At 45.9% G+C, this 19,334-nt stretch overlaps 1 protein-coding gene across 1 annotated transcript in view; it reads right to left on the bottom strand.

The window, feature by feature from the left end:
- The window catches only part of GPC3 (glypican 3), a 280,435-nt gene that overhangs the window by 249,476 nt on the left and 11,625 nt on the right, over nucleotides 1-19,334 (bottom strand). The window contains exon 2 of the mRNA XM_077826537.1: nucleotides 15,348-15,509. Coding sequence (XP_077682663.1) covers nucleotides 15,348-15,509 — 162 coding nt within the window. The remainder of the gene's footprint in view (nucleotides 1-15,347; nucleotides 15,510-19,334) is intronic.

The raw sequence follows: 19,334 nt of genomic DNA, 5'->3' as shown, positions 1-19,334 counted from the left end.
TTTACTTATTTGACTTTTCAAAGTTGCCACCAAATCTAAAATTCTGTTGGACGTTCAACTCAGCTGTCAGCATCTCACAAACCACTCAAGAGACTGGGATCTCCTAAGCACAACAGTCCTGTCTACCATACAGGACACTCCCTTTCAGCATGGTCAGTGCAGTCGCTTTGTAACATGGTTTCAGAAAAAGAAAAGGAGTACTTGTGGCACCTTAGAGACTAATCAATTTATTTGAGCATGAGCTTTCGTGAGCTACAGCTCACTTCATCGGATGCATACAGTGGAAACTGCAGCAGACTTTATATACACACAGAGATCATAAAACAATACCTCCTCCCACCCCACTGTCCTGCTGGTAATAGCTTATCTAAAATGATCATTAAGTTGGGCCATTTCCAGCACAAATCCAGGTTTTCTCACCCTCCACCCCCCCAACACAAATTCACTCTCCTGCTGGTGATAGCCCATCCAAAGTGACAACTCTCTACACAATGTGCATGATAATCAAGTTGGGCCATTTCCTGCACAAATCCAGGTTCTCTCACCCCCCTCCCAAAAACCACACACAAACTCACTATCCTGCTGGTAACATGGGTTAGTTTTGCATGGCTATCAGAGATTGGTCCCAATGGTAAAAGAACCAGACTGCAACCTTGATCTTCCTACTTCAGGACTAATTCAGATTCCTGGCCTCTCACATTCTCTGGGATTGTCACTTCTGTTATGTTTCACTTTAAATTCTTCTTCTCGTTACATGTTTTCAGGCAATGCCTCCCCCCTGCCACCCTTTTCCCTTTCAACCCAATAAGCAACAGTCTTGAAAACTTTCAACATTTAAGTACAGTAAATATGGTACTAAAGTACATACAGGAGTCTTCCTACTGCCAACACCTGAAACACCCTCCTGTATTGTCAAACATAATTGGTTTTAAAGTGCTGGAGTATTAAATTATACCAAATCATGAGCTGTGATTGCTACACAGCAGCCCTGATACCAGTGATTTCATTCTGCAGTGATTGACTAGAGTACTTAAAACAACTCCCCAAAGCACATCCAGCCTGATCGCTTCTTACCTAATTGATGCTGCAGATATCTTTGATTTACCAGTAAAAGGCATAATTAGCAAAGATAAGAGTTTTTCATATAGTTAATGTGTTTTTTTTAATTCTAGAGGCTTAACTCTCTCACCTTCACTTTAAAATAGTAACAACAGCTAGTGACAAATGAAAAGCCTTGGAGGAGACTGAAGAAGAATCTTGGAGAGACAATCACTGATCTTTTATCTTCCAGACTTCAGGCAGAATCAACTTCTTCAAAGAAAACCCAATAAAGCCCAGACATTCTCATCATAACAAAATAAATAATTCAGTCATACTTGAGAGGACTCCGACATTAGGATTGGCTATTTGATATGTGTATGTGTGTGTCTTAGGCACTGCTAAACCGATAAAAGATAACCTGATAGAAGCTCGCAATGTCAAAGCTGCCTTCAGCCCTGACAGATACGAATAGTTATAGCATAAATAACTATAAGTAACCAAAATATCTGCATTTATGCCTAATGGAAAATTTACAGCCCTCTGGGCTGCCTGATAGGACTAAGAATTACAGCTCTCTCTTTATCCTACTGCAGTGCAAAGAGGAATGAGTCTGATTCCTCTTTATAGCAGCTGCTTAAACACAATCTAGAGAGATTACAGGTCTGGGAGTCAGAAAAATATTCTTCTCCCTTTATTAAAAGCCCTGGATTATCTGGGCTGAGTCAGTCATAGTCATCTTAAAGAGACTAGAGAACTCTGGGTAAATCTTAACAGAGGTCCCAAGTACTTATACTCAAACATCCCCAAAGCCTGCAGTCCTTACTCAGGCAAAATCCCCTTTGAAACCAATTGGAGTGGGGTCGGAGTCTAGGTCAGCGGTTCTGTTACGACTAAGAATAGTGAGACTACTGCTGCTGGCTTTAATTGGAGCCGGGTGAGGCCGCACTTCAAGACTGACTGATTTGGCCTAAAAGAAGTTAACTGCAGCACCCTGGCCAGGTTCCAAATCAGATAATGACGTTCTGCCTCCCTATGCCCCTGCTGCAGTTCCAGCAGAACGCCATATTCTAGATGCGCTGTCCTCTCGGCCGTGCAGTGTTGCGGCGTGTTGCTGAACAGCTCACACATCTCATCATCGGGTGGTTGTGTTTCAGTAGTGGGCTGAAGGGAAGCACGGTTGCGTATCAGTTTACATTTGTAAAGCGGTTTCAGCTTCTGCAAGATAAAGGGAGCTAAGGAAATGCAAGCTAACCTTGCTGTTAATCTTTCTGCGGGGAAGTCTGTGCTCGGGAAGATAAATTCCTCCCCTGTTCTGGGCCTGAATTTTCAGAAGCCAGCTCTTGCAAGAAGCTGCATTACCACCCACAGCCGGGTCCACCTGCTGTCAAGTGCCACACCCGGCCCCAAACACACTGCAGAGAGCCAGGCAAGGTCTGGGTGGCCACCACCAGCTAATAATCCCCACCCACCCAGACACAGAGCACACACAAAAACACAAGAAATGCAGCTGGTGCCTCGATGGGCACAGCCAATCCTTGACACAAACAGTGGTTGCTCCAAACACTTGTCACAGTCCCAGCCGAAAGGCCAGCTCTTCAGCCACACCCTAGCCCTGTACCCTGGGAGCACCCAGCACCCAAAGCTCTTAGGGGACCTGGATGTTACGGACCGTTTGCTTGGAAAATCCTCTCAGAGTCCAAACACACTCCATATGTGGTCCACCAGAGCTCAGTGGAGCAGGCCACTCACTCCAGCGTGGGAAACATTCTGGTCCAAGCATTTACAGAAAAAGAAGCCACATAAAATTTTTACCATGGATACCGAGATCCCAACACACATAGGCCTCTCTAGAGCCAAACATACATGCCCATTAGGAAGCTAATATCTGGAGCATGAGAATGTGCAGAAATAGAACAGTTTGCCATGCCCAGGCGTTCAAAAGCCATGAACCAGCTTCCCCAAAAATCATGAGATGGTCTTAAAAATCATGACTTTTTTTGAATAATAAATGTTGGGATTTTTGTCATTGCCTACAGGTTTCTGAGCCTTTCGGGTGCATTCAGGTCATGTTTTCAAACTTTTCTCTGCAACCATGATGGCTCCGAACTTTCTTTTAAAAACAAATAAAAGCAAGCTAAGAGTGTTGTGTAATCACATGATTCCAGGAGCCTGGGGCTTTAAGGAAGATACCAAATGTCCCAAGAGTAGACAACATGGCAAGAGGAAGTGTCTAGGACAGTATTATCATTACTGCCTCTCACATCCGGATTTGGATTCCCCCCTTGGTCTGCCTGGCTGGATTGGTTGGCATTCCACACAGGCTGCAAGGCCGTCTCTTCCCCATGCATTTGGCAAGATGGTTACTGGGTTGAAGATTTTCTGTTTCTTCCGCTGGAGCATGGTAGGGAGGTACGAGTTTCTATAGCAGGATGAGAGCCCTAGTGTTGGTTACTAGGCTACTGATGTAAGAACTCCCAGAGCACAGGATGAGGTGCCTGTCGGTGACATCTTATAAATCTAAATAAAAATAAATGGTGTGGGTGACCATTTCTATAAAAAAAATGTAAAATGCCGCCGGTCGCTGTAGCTTTAAGAACTGGTATGATTCAGCAGGTATGTACATTACATTAGTGTAAGAATTCAAGTGTAAATAAACTAGAAATGAGAATATGGATGGAGGTTAGAGAGGGTGGAATCCCGACCCCAATCAAGCCACTGAGGGTTTTACCATTGATCTCACTGCGGACGAGATTTCATCCCAAGTGTCAAATCCAAATGTCAATTCAGATGGATTAAAACGCGTAGGGAATGTCCTGGGATACATTCGGTTCACTGTGACGCTGGTAAACAAGCTAGTAGTGGCGATGAGATGCTCTGTCTCCAAGAGGAAAGGAGGACTTGTGGCACCTTAGAGACTAACCAATTTATTTGAGCATAAGCTTTCGTGAGCTACAGCTCACTTCATCGGATGCATACCGTGGAAACTGCAGCAGACTTTATATACACACAGAGATCATAAAACAATACCTCCTCCCACCCCACTGTCCTGCTGGTAATAGCTTATCTAAAGTGATCATCAAGGTGGGCCATTTCCTGCACAAATCCAGGTTCTCTCACCCCCTCACCCCCCTCCAAAAAACCACACACACAAACTCACTATCCTGCTGGTAATAGCTCATCCAAAGTGACCACTCTCCCTACAATGTGCATGGTAATCAAGGTGGGCCATTTCCAGCACAAATCCAGGTTCTCTCACCCCCCCACCCTCCCCTTTTTTTTCCCCCGGGGACACACACACACACACACACTCACTCTCCTGCTGCCAATAGCTCATCCAAACTGACCACTCTCCAAGTTTAAATCCAAGTTTAACCAGAACGTCGGGGGGGGGGGTGAGGGGGGTAAGAAAAAACAAGGGGAAATAGGCTACCTTGCATAATGACTTAGCCACTCCCAGTTTCTATTTAAGCCTAAATTAATAGTATCCAATTTGCAAATTTAGGCTTAAATAGAGACTGGGAGTGGCTAAGTCATTATGCAAGGTAGCCTATTTTCCCTTGTTTTTCCTACCCCCTCCCCCCCCAGACATTCTGGTTAAACTTGGATTTAAACTTGGAGAGCTGCCACTTTGGATGGGCTATTACCAGCAGGAGAGTGAGTTTGTGGGGTGGGGGGGGGGGGTGGAGGGTGAGAAAACCTGGATTTGTGCTGGAAATGGCCCACCTTGATCATCATGCACATTGTAGGGAGAATGGTCACTTTGGATGAGCTATTACCAGCAGGAGAGTGAGTTTGTGTGTGTGTGTTTTGGAGTGGGGTGAGGGGGTGAGAGAACCTGGATTTGTGTAGGAAATGGCCCACCTTGATTATCATGCACATTGTGTAGAGAGTGGTCACTTTGGATGGGCTATTACCAGCAGGAGAGTGAGTTTGTGTGGTGGGGGGTGGAGGGTGAGAAAACCTGGATTTGTGCTGGAAATGGCCCAACTTGATGATCACTTTAGATAAGCTATTACCAGCAGGACAGTGGGGTGGGAGGAGGTATTGTTTTATGATCTCTGTGTATATATAAAGTCTGCTGCAGTTTCCACTGTATGCATCCGATGAAGTGAGCTGTAGCTCACGAAAGCTCATGCTCAAATAAATTGGTTAGTCTCTAAGGTGCCACAAGTACTCCTTTTCTTTTTGCGAATACAGACTAACACGGCTGTTACTCTGAAACCTATCTCCAAGAGAAGACTGGGATCCAGCAACTGGCATGTGGTTAGAACCAACTTTTATGCAGCTTCACCAGCGTAGAGCAAGAGCTGACCATGACCCTCTGCTCTCCAACTAGTATTAGCTGAGGGGGTTGGAGAATGAGCAGTCTTTTCAAATCACGAAAGCAACTTTCTCCGTGAGTGCACCACATTAGCCATTCTCTCTGCTGCTACCCACGGCACTGTGTTAGAACTGCCAGCCCCAATCATGCCATAGGGCTTGCTGGGGGGCAAGATTTCTAGCACGACTTATGGAGCACGGGAGTGTGGGTTCTACCCTGCAACAAAAGAAAGTTCCTTTGTGCATCGACAGAGTATTTTAAAAACCCCAAAAGACTTTTCACATTCAAACAAACTACAGTAGAAACCTGAGGTTTTGCCTTACCTGATTTTTAAATTTTTTTTGCTGGAAAACTCATGGGAGTATCTCACAAGAGACTGATATGGGAGCACTTGTGTGACTGACATTTCTAGTTTGTTTTTGTTTACCCCTGTGTAACTCAGACTTCTAGCCAACATCTGGGAGAAAAGTTTCCTTTGTGCAAAGCCTAAATCACCTGCCTCAGTTGAACTAGACTGTGGGTTCCTCCAGAGGGGAAGGTCTCTGGCCTGTGTCCCGATCCACGAGGCAGATCAGCAGAGACTGCAGGGATTGTTCTTCTTCCTTTCCCCATGCTGGCCAGCGATGAGGCTGAGTGAACGGCAGATTTGAGCCACGAAAGTGCCAAACTGAGGGATGCAGTGAACCTCTGAGGCGAGAAAATCCGCCAATAAGCGCAGGACCCACCAAGGCAGAGGAGGAACTTTGTCACAAATTACATTATGTGATGAAACCTCCAGAAATACATCCAACCAAAACTGGCAACCTTAGACTCTGAGGGTACGTCGACAGTACAAAATTATTTCAAAATTATTCTATTCAAATTTTCAGAAGCTATTCTATACATTTGGTCTTCTGTGTCCCCACTAAAGTGCGTGAATTTGGCAGGTTGCGTCCACAGTACCAAGGCTAGCATCAAATGTCTGAGCAGTGCACTGTGAGTAGCTATTCCACAGTTCCCACAGCCCACTGGAATTCTGGGTTACGCTCCCAGTGCATGATGGGGCAAAAACATTCTCATGATGTTTCTGGGTGTGTGTCGTCAGAAAGCTACGGCAGACCATCGTTTCGCGCCTTTTTGGCGTGCAGACGCCATACTGCTTTCAGCAGACAGTGCACCGCTGCTCTCCTGCTACGATGAATCCACCTCTCCAACTCAACTCTGCTCGGCCATCATGAACCGAGCAGCACAGCTTCCACCACCAACTCTGCTCTCCCGCTATTGCCACGCTTCCGAGCTTCTCCACGTTGTCTGTCCTGGGCTCCCACCTCTGTGAAAGCCACAGAAGACAGCCATTTTCAGCCTTTGTTCGGCTACCGTGAACCAAACGGCACAGCTTCCGCTGCCGCTCTGCTCCCCTACCTTTCGCGCCCTTTTTCCAGGATTACCCGGGCAGGCGCCATAGCCCTGGAGCCCGATCAGATCTCCGCTGCAGTTCTGACCATTGTAAATACCTCAAAAAGAAAAGGAGGACTTGTGGCACCTTAGAGACTAACCAATTTATTTGAGCATGAGCTTTCGTGAGCTACAGCTCACTTCATTGGATGCATACTGTGGAAAGTGTAGAAGATCTTTTTATACACACAAAGCATGAAAAAATACCTCCCCCCACCCCACTCTCCTGCTGGCAATAGCTTATCTAAAGTGATCACTCTCCTTACAATGTGTATGATAATCAAGTTGGGCCATTTCCAGCACAAATCCAGGTTTTCTCTCTCCCCCCCCCCCACCAACACACACACAAACCCACTCTCCTGCTGTTAATAGCTTATCTAAATACCTCGCGCATTATCCAGCAGCATGTGCAGTACCTGCAAAACCAGGCGAGGAAGCGACGACAGCGCGATTACTATACTGATGAGGATATGGACACAGACGACACAGCATGGGGCGATTGGGAGATCATGGTGCTGTTGGGCCAGGTTCATGCCGTGGAATGCCTATTCTGGGCCCGGGAAACAAGCACAGACTGGTGGGACCGCAAAGTGTTGCGGGTATGGGATGACTCCCAGTGGCTAAGAAACTTTCGGATGCGAAAGGCCACTTTCATGGAACTTTGTGACTTGCTGTCCCCTGCCCTGAAGCGCAAACACCCCAAAATGAGAGGAGCCCTCACAGTTGCCTGAGAAGCAAATGGCCATAGCCCTGTAGAAGCTTGCAACGCCTGACAGCTACCGGTCAGTCGGGAATCAGTTTGGAGTGGGGAAATCTACTGTGGGGGCTGCTGTGCTGCAAATGGCCAAAGCAATCATTGACCAGCTGCTATCCAGGGTAGTGACTTTGGGAAACGTGCAGACCTTTGTGGATGGCTTTAATGTGCTGGGGTTCCCTAACTACGGCGGGGCGATAGACAGAATGCATATCCCTATCTTGGCCCCGGAACACTGGGGCAGCCAGTACGTAAACTGCAAGGGGTACTTTTCCATGGTGCTGCAAGCCCACAAGGGACTTTTCACTGACATCAATGTGGGATGGCCGGGAAAGGTGCATGATGTTCGCATCTTCAGGAACCCTGGTCTGTTTGAACAGCTGCAGGAAGGGACTTACTTCCCAGACCAGAAGATTACTGTTGGGGATGTTGAAATGCCTATAGTTATCCTCGGGGACCCAGCCTACCCCTTAATGCTCTGGCTCATGAAGCCGTACACAGGCACCCTGGACAGTGGTAAGGAGCAGTTCAACTATAGGCTGAGCAAGTGCAGAATGGTGGTAGCATGTGCTTTTGGACATTTGAAAGCGCGCTGGCGCAGTTTACTGACTCGGTTAGATCTCAGCACAACCAATATTCCAATTGTAATTGCTGCTTGTTGTATGCTTCACAATATCTGTGAGAGTAAGGGGGAGACATTTATGGCAGGGTGGGAGGTTGAGGCAACTTGCCTGGCAGCCAGTTTCGCACAGCCAGACAACAGGACGATTAGAAGGTTAGGAGGGTGGAGGAGTAGGGAAGGACAAGTCCAGAAACCAAATCAAAATTTAGGATATGCCAGCTTTCTGCTGCTTGTGCAATCCTCTGGGGTTGACTGTGTGGGTCCCCATAGCCCCCCCCCCACATGTTCTTGGGCGTCTGGGTGAGGAGGCTATGGAACTTGGGGAGGAGGGAGGGCTGTTATACAGGAGCTACAGCAGCAGTCTGTGGTCTTGCTGCCTTTCCCACATTAGATCCACCATACAGTGGAGCATGTCAGTTCGCTCCCCCATGAGCTTGACCATAGCATCCTGCCTGCTCTCATCGCGCGCGTCCCTCCTCTCTTCTTATTCATGTAACGCTTTATGCAACTCCACAATTGTTTGCCTCCATGCATTCAACTGGGCCTTATCAGTGCGGGAGGATTGCATGAGTTCGGCCAACATGTCATCCCGAGTTCATTTTTTCCGCCTTCTAGTCTGCACCAGCCTCTGGGATGGAGTAGATAGGAGCCACGTTGAAACACTTGCACCTGCTGCAGAAGGGTAGTATTTTAAAAGATACATTTTAGAGAACAAAGGGGACACTGTTTCTCAGTGAAACAGGCAATTCATAGTACACAGCACATATTCTTTCTGTACAAGGTCGCATTTTGCCTCTTATACTGAAGTGCCTGCCACTTTGGTGTGAGTAAGCCATCACATACAGCTGGGCAACAGAATTCAGCTTGCAGGCAGCCTACGGGCTCTCTGGGATGATCGCTTCACACAACGTTCTCCCCCCCTCCCCCACACACACACACCGCGGGGCTCCGATGAGGCTCTGAGCAGGGATGAGCCCTTTAAACTAAATGTGAACAGCCCAGCGCAGGCGGGTTTCCCCCCACTGAGTGGCTTCGATCAAGCTCTCACTCACCAGAAGTGCCTTCTCCAGGGTCATGGTCCGGGAGCATGCTTTGGGAGTAGGGGGAAGCTATTGGCTCCAGCGTTAAGAATAGTTCCTAGCTAGGGGGAAAAACAGATTCCCCACTTGCCGCCTGTGCACTGTCCTCCTCTTCGTCCTCCAAAAACTCATCCTCCTCACTCCGTGCTACTTCCCCTTTGCAGGTGTCCACGGACAGTGGTGGGGTAGTGGTGTCATCACCCCCCATAAATGCATGCAGCTCATGGTAGAAGTGGCATGTATGGGGCTGTGACCCAGAGCACCCATTCGCCTCCCTGGCTTTTTGGTACGCTTGCCTGAGCTCCTTGATTTTTGTACGACACTGTTCTGTGTCCCTGGAGTAGCCTCTTTCCGTCATGGCCCTGGAGACTTGAGCATACATATTTGTGTTCCTTTTTTTGGAACATAGTTCTGCCATAACAGATTAGTCTCCCCAACATGCAATGAGATCTAGAACCTCCCGTTCGGACCATGCTGGAGCTCGCCTGTGATGGTGGACTGTGCTGATGGTCGCCTGTGATGGTGGTGACCCAACAGAAAATTCAAAAGTTCCCGGGGCTTTTACTGCCTACCTGGCTAGTGCATCGGAGTTCAGAGTGTTGTCCAGAGCGGTCACAAGGGAGCATTCTGGGATAGCTCCCAGAGGTCAATATCGTCAAATTGCATCCACAGTACCTGTAACCCAGAACTGCGATCTCGATTTTAGCGCTACTCCACTTGCCTAGGTGGAGTACAGAAATTGGAATAAAGAGCCCTTTAAATGGAAAAAACTGGTTTGGTCGTGTGGACAGTTTTATTTAGCGGTAACTCGGCTAATTGCAAAATAACCACGTACTGTAGACCAGGCCTGAGAGGAACCTGAAACCCACAGGTCAGGAAGCCAGAGGAGAGGGGAAGCACCAAGCAATTCATAGAACCATCCCGGCATTAGCCGTCAGATCTAGAATACGCAGATCGTAGTGCGACAATAAAAGCAGCCTGAAACACACTGGACCAAGCCCTGAGCTAGTGTGTGTTGACTACAATGAAGAAACAATGACTTGCACCAGCTGAGGATCTGAGCCACAGGGTCTACATGTGCTTGGTAACAGATAACACAGCACAATCCTGCTTTGTATGTAATCTGCCATTACAAATCCTAGAACACGAATATACCACAGTGGATGCTAGCTCCATTCAATTTTAACGCGGTCAAACCCAGCAAGTTTCTAAGGTAACAAACACGATTTAAATCACCTCCATAATTTTAAAAATGCCTGTAAGACAAGACCAGGGCCTAATTGTACCACTTAAATTTGGTGAAGATTGTTTTTTTGCTCTGGGTTTTTTTGGGGTTTTTTTTTGCTGTGTTTTCTTAGAACTGCAATAAAGGAAGAGCTCAAGGGTCTAAAACTCTAATAATCTAATAAATTTTGCTAAGTGAACACTGTAACAGGTATGCCTGGATGAGATTTTTGTGAATGCCAGACAATTTCCCCAATCTTTATCAGCAGAGAAGCTGCTAGAGCTTCAGCAGGAAGAAATTAAATTTAGTGCGAAATAATAACATCTGGGCTAGATACTGTTTGTCAGGCTAACAGTCCCTTCAGATGTCAGGCTAAAAATATTAAAATGAACTCTGAAGGGTTTCTTCTTCTTTGTGAGTGGGCAGGATGTGTTCCCATACCAACATATTACACTGCTTCAGGCAAGAGCACAATTATTTCCTCCCAGCACACCATTCCCAGGAGACACGCGGGTCAGACCCATGGAATCTGTGATATTTTGTCAAAGTAATTGACGAGGACAAGGGACAGTTTTTCAGAATAACTTTTTTTTAAAGCCACCTCTACACATTACTTCAGCTTTTTCTTTTAACTGTGTTGCCAGCTCTCACAATTGTATTGCAAATCTCACAATGCTGGGTTTTTTCTTGAAAACCCACAGCTCGTAGAGTCATGGAACCCTCCTCTTCCCCACCCCCCAAATCCACTTTGGACCAAGTAGATACAAAGATTGTAGATACAGATTTTAAAGTGGTATTTAGATGCCTAAAGATGCCGATAGGCACATACTGGATTTTACCGAGCCCCTAGAGATGTATCTGCACCTTCAGGTGCCTAAACAACACCCAAAAAATCAGGCCTAAAGCCCTCTGCTCGTGGAGTAATCAACACCAGGAGCAGGACAACCCACCATCTCTGTTCTTTCACACCCATCCCATGGCAGATTCTCCAGACACATTGCACAGCTCTGACTGGGAATCAGAAGGTGAGAAGGGGGTTGGGGGGGAGTTTAAAAAAAAATCTCTTGCACTAAGCACTACAACCCTAGAAAAGACTGGGAAACTTTTCTCTTCCCCATCACCTCCACAGCTTCCTGCCCGAGACAGAGCCAGCCTTTATATGGCTTCTTTGGCCTACAAGTCCATACATGGAGTCGAGGCCCACTTTTTGCAGCTCACACAACCTTCGGTGCTTCACCAACCAAAATATTTTTAAAGGAATGGAGACCCATGTTCTACTTTAAATAAATAAATAAAATGTATATCAGCTTTTAAATCCAAAGGCAAGTAAAGAACCCAATTTTGAACATTGGTAAATCGGTTTTCTTTGAGTCCAAAATAATTTATACAGAGCTAATTAAACTGAGCTGCTCTTGGACTCCAGCTTGAAATTCACCCTTTGATAATGGGATCACCAGAGCTCTGCTCTAGCAGTGATTAGTTTCATTAGTGGAGCTAGTTGGGAATTTTTCAGCAAAACGTTTTCTCATCAGGAAACGTCGATTCACTGAAATTAAAACTTTTCACGGATCCGTGTCAATTTCAGCTGAACTTTCTTCATGATGGTTTTGCAGATCCAGGATGAAATTTCTGGTCCAAATGAAAGAGAGACACCTCCCAGAATAGCCCATAGCACAGTGGTTAGGGAAATCACCTAGAACCCAGGTCTCCCACACCCAAGTCCCTACTCTGCCTGATCCAGAGGTGGATCTTCCACTTGTCCAGATGAATCTCCTCGCTGCTCGCCTATCAGCTTTTCTTGGAGGAGAGGGGTAGAAGAAAGGTCAGCCAAGCAGTCAGTGTCTCTCTCTCTTGCTTGCTCTTTTTCTCTCTCTGAACATTTTTTGAAAGATCACGGTTCCATTCCATCCCAGAATGAAAGCAGATTCTAAAATCTCAAAATTTGTCAGGAGAGGAAATTCTTGTTTTCCAGCCAGTCCTATTAATTAGCTATGCACCATTTCTGACTATGCTTTGCATTCCTCCTGTACACGTCATCTCATTCTCTCAGAAGGTTTACCTTATTCTGTTTAGCACTCATAAAATACAGCCTCATTTAAAAGGCTCCAAAAACCCTTCTATCCATTTATTTTTTCAGAGAAGTAAGGAGTGTGGCACATGCACTGACAAGCCAAGTACTGGACCGGAGCAGGGCTTTTGTTCAGGTCTAATCGGAAGTTCATTACAGACTCCCATTGACTTCACTAAGCTTTGGATCTGGCCCTTAGCAAGACGTGGTCAAAAATAAACAAGATGCCTGTCGTTAGCAGATTACTCTGCAAAGAATACTAGCATGCTGGGAAAATGCTTGATTGCTCATCCCTTTTTTTTTTTTTTTTTAAATATAGCACAAAAGTTATTCAGTTAGAATGATTTAATACCAATACTATGTTGGTCATCATTCGCGCAATCATTTCATCTCACATTAGCCATGGAAAAAACGATTTTTCTTGACGACAGCCCATGAAGAGCAATTGCAAACATAAATGACTGTACCAATTGCCATTCTCTAGCAATGAAATGTGTTTATCAAAGGTCAGTTTTGCTGAGAAAACAACATATCATCAAATTAAAGATGGGGAAAAAACATGGGTAACTGAACAGAGCAACACGCTAGTCCCATGGGCAGAGACAGTATTTAGCTACCTGAGACTTTCATTCTGGACTGCAGCCTGAATTAGGTATGGGCAAAATTATTACACACACACACTTTAATGGTGGGTTTATGAAGTACTATACTGAAAGAACTGTACAAGTACCAGCTTGTTTAGTTCTAAACAAATGGATTTTTAACTGATTTGCACGCCACAGAAAGATGTTTGGTCTTAGAATCTGTACCCACTGTTTTGATCAGAGGGATGATCAAATCTCTTTTTACTCCTTTGAAATTACTGTGTTTGTTAGTGGTTCTGGCCAGAGACTGGGAGTCAGGAATAACGACCTTGCTACGGACTTGCTTTGTGATCTTGGGCAAATTGTTTCTGCTCTGTGTGCCTCAGTTTACCCATCTGTCAGGTCAGAATAATACAGTACTTATTTGCACAGGGTCAGAGGAGCACCGTTCAGCGTTAGTAGTTAAAGCTGTTGAAGTACGTTGGGACCCTCAGAGGAAAGTTATTACGAAAGTGTCAAACAGGACCATCCTGGCTGGTGCACCTCCAGCATCATCCAAATACAGTTCTGGAAACAAACCTGGTTAGGGGACCTGTGCACAGGTCCCCACCTGCCACATCAGAAATCACTGCCACAAAAGCCACAGGCAATACGAGAACCAAGGAAACACCTGGGATAGTCTCCTCCTGTCCTCTTGGTCCAGGGGCAACTTCTATATTAGCTGCAGAAGAGCCCTTACGCTTTACAAACGAGAGGCTATTTATAATTTTACCGAGGTTCGGAAGCGAAAACCGAATCTAGTATGGAGCAGCCCATTTGGATTGGAAAGTGGAGAAGATGTGCCTCAGAGAAGCCAGTTCCTAGCCATTCATCCTAACCCCCTCTCCACACCTAACAGGGGTTAGCAACGAAGAAAACTTCCATCACTCTTCCATATTACCCCAGGGTAATCTCTCGGGCCACGCACAATGCTCCCCACCCCATCTCCCACCAAAATCTGCTCCGACACTGCAAGATTCTTCCTCCAGCACCAGCGCTGGGGAGGGGGGTCCTCGGCTGATTGCCCCTCTAACCCCAAGCCCGCCTAAAGGTCAAAAGTGCTCTGAGTCACCCTTCCTATGGAAGGGGCAGGAACCAGAGGGCACAAAGCATCTGACAAAGGGGATTTAAAACAAAATTAAGACATACTGGCAAGGAAGCCCCATTCGTAGCTTTTTGGGGCTCAAAATGCTGTTTATTTGCAAGCTACATAACGCTTCCTCCACTAAGCCAACAGCAACGGAGCACAGAAGCCTGTAGCTCTTTCAGACATCGGCTACTGGGCCTGGTCATTTCTCGCTGGCAATAGTGAATTATTCCACATGTGATAACTGTCACATCTGGGGCCTGTGCTGCTTGATCGTTCGAGACCTCACGCCGTGAAAGTTCAGAAAGAAACTGTTTCCCCAGCAGATTGTCACAATGAATTAATTAGCCAGGCACTGAAAACCGACAGTGCTTTGACCACGTAGCTACTGCAGCACGGCAACAAGGCACAGCCCAGACTAAGCCGCGTGAGCATTTATTTCATGCTTCAGTCACTATCAAAGAGAGATCCCTGAACACAGCAGCAAAGCCTCAGAAGCACTACACGGTTGCACTTCCAGGGCCCAAAGAACAGAGCAAGGATCTCGCTGAAAGAGACTCCACCTCAAAGAGGCTATTGGACGTATCCCTTCCGGGTCGTGGGAAGAGGTGTAACAAGGCATGTTGAAGACGACTACCTTCTCCCAGCTCTTTAGCGCCACAAATCTTTCCCTAGCACCATTGAGAAGAACTACATCAGTGAGGTGCCCTAACTAGGCAAGAGTTACATGACTTGTCCTCAATTGGCACTAAAGGGGGGCGGGAAAGAGAGGGGGGCCATGAGGACCCCCTTCTCTCTGCCCATCCCCCACGCAGAATGCTGCGGCTAGCACGCTCCAAGCTGCAGGGTTGACGGGCAAGGCGGGTGCTGGCCCAGGTCAGGGAAGCAGCCAGTGCCCCGCTGATATCCCCCACCTCCTCCTTTAGGGTAAGACACTGCTCTTTCCTGATGCAGCAAGGACTGCTACTAACTAGCAGAGCTCAGAGGCAAAAGGTCCCATTCAGCTTTAATCATTATTCCTGAAGCTGAGCACCCAGGGGTGCCATAACGCGCCCTGAGGGCCGGGCAAGGGAAAGTCGTTCCAAACGCTTACCTTGGAAGACGGCGGCGTTTTGAATTATGAGGAACTTCAGCTCCATGCTGGCAGACTGGAGGAGCTGCTCCATGGTCAAACGGGCCGTTGCCTGATACTTCTCCTCCATTTTCCTTGAGCAGCAGGTTGAGCCCTTTGGGACACACACTTGCAGATCTGCCCCTGTGTGTGGAGATGAGAGTGTTAGAAGCTGGCCTTAGCACGTGGAAGAGGAAATCCGCTCCATAGTCCGGTGCCATTGCAGTAATTGCTTCAGGCAGATCGATTCAGCTTCCTGATTTACCTGCGACGCTCTCGATTTTGTGCATTCCCCTGCTGGGCTTCCAAGCAGCTGCAGAGCTGAGGGAAGAGGTATTCTAGGCAAGGTGGATATAGTTGGAGGGGAACCCCACCATCCGACGATAGTGGTCACCAAATCCCTGCTTAAAGCATAGGCCCCCATCCTGCTTTGCCCTAGCGACATAGCTACAGTTGGGTTGGGCAAAGTGATGTTAGAGCATCATTCTGCTCACATCTCTATGGCCGTGGGCATGCCGGGAGCTTGTCATAGGTGGAAGGAGCCAGAGACAGGAGAGAACCAGATCGGGGTTGAGGATTCAGGGAAAATGAGGGGTTTGACAGGAAAGAGGAGCAAAGATTGGATAGAGGGGAGTTTGTGTGACTGGGGTAATGCGTATCACTGAATATACAAATCCCAGCGTTACCTCGTTTGCATGTGCTCCCCCGCCTTCCAAGCCCACAGCCTTAACAGGAATGGGCTTAGGACAAGCCAATTATTTTTCAGCTAAGAGAAGACTATTCAAATACAGTGTTTTTCCTACTGTGTTAGCATTATTACAGGCCAAATCCTGCTTGCCTAGCTCATGCCAGCCCCATGAAGGCAACAGGATGTGTGTGGATGGACCCTGACGCCTACATGGAGCACCGTAAGAGCGTCAGTGGGCTCCACACACGCAACTGCAGGATCAGGGCCTACTTGCAAAAGTCCAGGCGGAGCCGCGCATACAACACAGTCTATGAAAACCAGTACTCACGTGCTGGGCAGCCTTGTACTGCAATGCCTGGAGCAGAAAACCATTTAATAGATGCCCCCGGTTTCCAAGGAACGAGTCATTTCAGCTACCTCATTCCTGAGGAGCCTGATTTTTGGAAAAGGCTGAGCCCCTACTCTCGAGAAGTACAGCCCCTTGCAGTATCCCCAGCCAAATATTTAGAACACTCCTCCTTGGTGGTGCCATGTCTCTTAGTTTAATCGGGAGGCCCATGCGATTTGGGCATTCTGGAGAAGCCCCAGCTCCTAGGGGCGTGCGATACAAAAAGAACTCAATACTTTTAGCTCATTAAATCATTGGGGCGCGGGGGGGGAGGGGGGAGTTTAAGTCTCATGATTTTATGACTGCTTGAGGCTGGCAAAACCAAGTCACTTTGGTAGGTCTATATAAATAAGTGTCGTGTGTACATTCGTATCTACTTGTGCACACGCACCCACGCCCCTCACTCGAACTCAACTATGTTCCAACAGCCATTTGCAGGCACACAAGAGCCAACAGAACAAACAGCTCCTATCAGCATCAAAAGCCTTGATCATAAAAATCATCTAATCCACTGCTGCGGTTTAGAATACAGGGTGGGTACACAGCACTTAATTGTCTGTTAAAAAGCAACTTGAGGTGCAGAGACCCAAATCCAACCACCACTGAAGTCAATGAAAACCTTTGACTTCATCTCCCAGAAAAAGTCTTACTTATTAATTACTTGTACTGCAGTAGCGTCTAGAGGCTGTCAAGCAAGGATTAGATTCCCATTGCGCTACGCACTTGACGAACACAGTACCAAGATGCAGTCCCTGGCCCAAAGATCCTGCAATCTTAATAAAGTCATACATAGCAGTTCCACTCGTTTCACAAGAGTGGTTTCAAGTTTAGCCTGTAGGATGTGTTTTTTTAAATGGAAATGAAGCAAGTTCTGATTGATTTTGCCATTACTTGAGTAAATTATCACTCTGATCCGAGGATTAATCATCCTTATATTTGTTGGGTTCTTCCTTTAATATCACTACTATATTCACTTTTCAACTAATCATGGAAAAGTGTCAAAAATCACTTCTGAAAAAAAATGATTAAAGAACAAGATAAATATTAATGTAAACCGTGATCTTCCACTTTCCTAAGAGGAGATTAAAAAAAAAAAAGAGAGAGATTCAACGAAAATTGAAACATTTTCCCCACTATAAAAGGGGATTTGACACATTTCATTGCCAATGCACGTTTTATGCACAGGGAAGATTTTTACTAACACAGATATTGCACATTATATTAAAACTGAGGCTTATTAAAGTAGTAATATCATGCAAGCGTATTAATGACATGTAGGATTGATTACTTCATGGGAACACAATGACATTTATTGTATGTGCAGAAAACTAACGGACTGTAAAATTGCCTAAAGAACTAAAATATTATGAAAAAATATTTGAATGAAATATAAAAAAATATATGAATAAAACAAGCTGTTACATAAAGGCACTTTTATAAAGGTGGTTTAGAATTAAATCCCTGTCAATTTGCAACCCAAAGTACATAGCACGATATGTTTAACTCTACCGCATAGCTTTCAGTGTACTGCTAACACAGGGCTTAGTTCTAATACATTCGTTCATTAAAACCAGGGTGTAAGTTAGTGCTCTAATGTCCAACAAAACGGAGTTGATACTAATACAGAAAAATCTCTAAGATCTAGCAGTGAAGAGAATTGTGCAAGAGAGGGAGAGAAATGAATGGAAACCAGCAATGTCATCTAGGCACCTCCCCTCCTCACTGTGATCAGCTGAGCTATTTCATATCTCGAATTGGTTTTTTTTTTTTTTTTTTGTTTTTTTTTTTAATTTTAAGCAAATGACACATGTATCCCGCATGAAAGCGAACACAAAGGGGAAAGGCTGGAAGTTAATTTGAATGACCCAAAATTTTGTCTGGTGGGAGCCAACAACATTAGCTATCCTGGAGGTCAATAAGGGCAGGACAGAAACTTCAGAGTGAGATGCGCGAAGGTTTAGGGCTTTGCTGTTTACAGCCCAAAGGGTGGGGGTATAGTTTAGTGGCTACAGCATGGGACAGAGTTAGGCGCTCTCGGGTACTATTCTTGACAGGCACAGTCTTGCTGTGTAACATGGAACAAGTCAATTAGGGGAAGGAGCGTTGGAGACAACGGGAACTGAGCATTTAACGGCTTTCTGTGCCACTGAAAACTCTTCTGTCAACTTCCTTAGTATCCCCATTTTCTAGGTGAACCAACTGTTTTTCCACCTCACAGCTGTTAAGGCTGGTTTGGGAAGAGTTTGGAGACCCTCTATTATTTCTACTGCAGGGGACCCCTCGCCGTGGGCCATGATTCCATTGAGGGAGGTGCTGTACAAATTGCGTGGGCTACAGAAGACCATTGTATTATTGATGTTGCATAAAATGCTGTTTACACAAGTCTGGATCAAGAACCGCTCATTCAACAATGTATTGATGTGAGGAGATGAACATCTGGCAACATATGACAAGCGTAAGGTCAGACCCAGATATGCATTTAATATATTACTGCATATTCCTGGAGACCTACATGAAAGGGGGTAAAAAGTCCCATGGGTCATCCAACCCAACCCCCTACAAATTTGCTACCGCAAGTATTTTATCTAACTCTTAAATATCTCCAGTGATGGCTCCTAACTAGGGAGATAGTTAAGATAATTCCATTGCTTAATGGTCCTTACAGTTCAGATTGTTTTATCTTCCAAGCAACATTTTTCCTTTTTTTAGTTTCAAACCACTGCGCCTTTTAATGCCATTCTCAGCCACTGCAAATGAGCTCTTCCCTTTGTTATAGATCATTACAATTTCGTGTGGAGAGAAAAATCTCTAGCAAGTTACCCTGACAGGTTTATTTAAAAACACATTTAGACGTTCATGTATTGATCTTCTTTTCATCTTTTTCTATTTCTAG

This window comes from Eretmochelys imbricata, chromosome 9 (assembly GCF_965152235.1).
Source record: "Eretmochelys imbricata isolate rEreImb1 chromosome 9, rEreImb1.hap1, whole genome shotgun sequence".
Taxonomy (NCBI): domain Eukaryota; kingdom Metazoa; phylum Chordata; order Testudines; family Cheloniidae; genus Eretmochelys; species Eretmochelys imbricata.
This window is presented reverse-complemented; position numbering and strand designations above follow the sequence as displayed.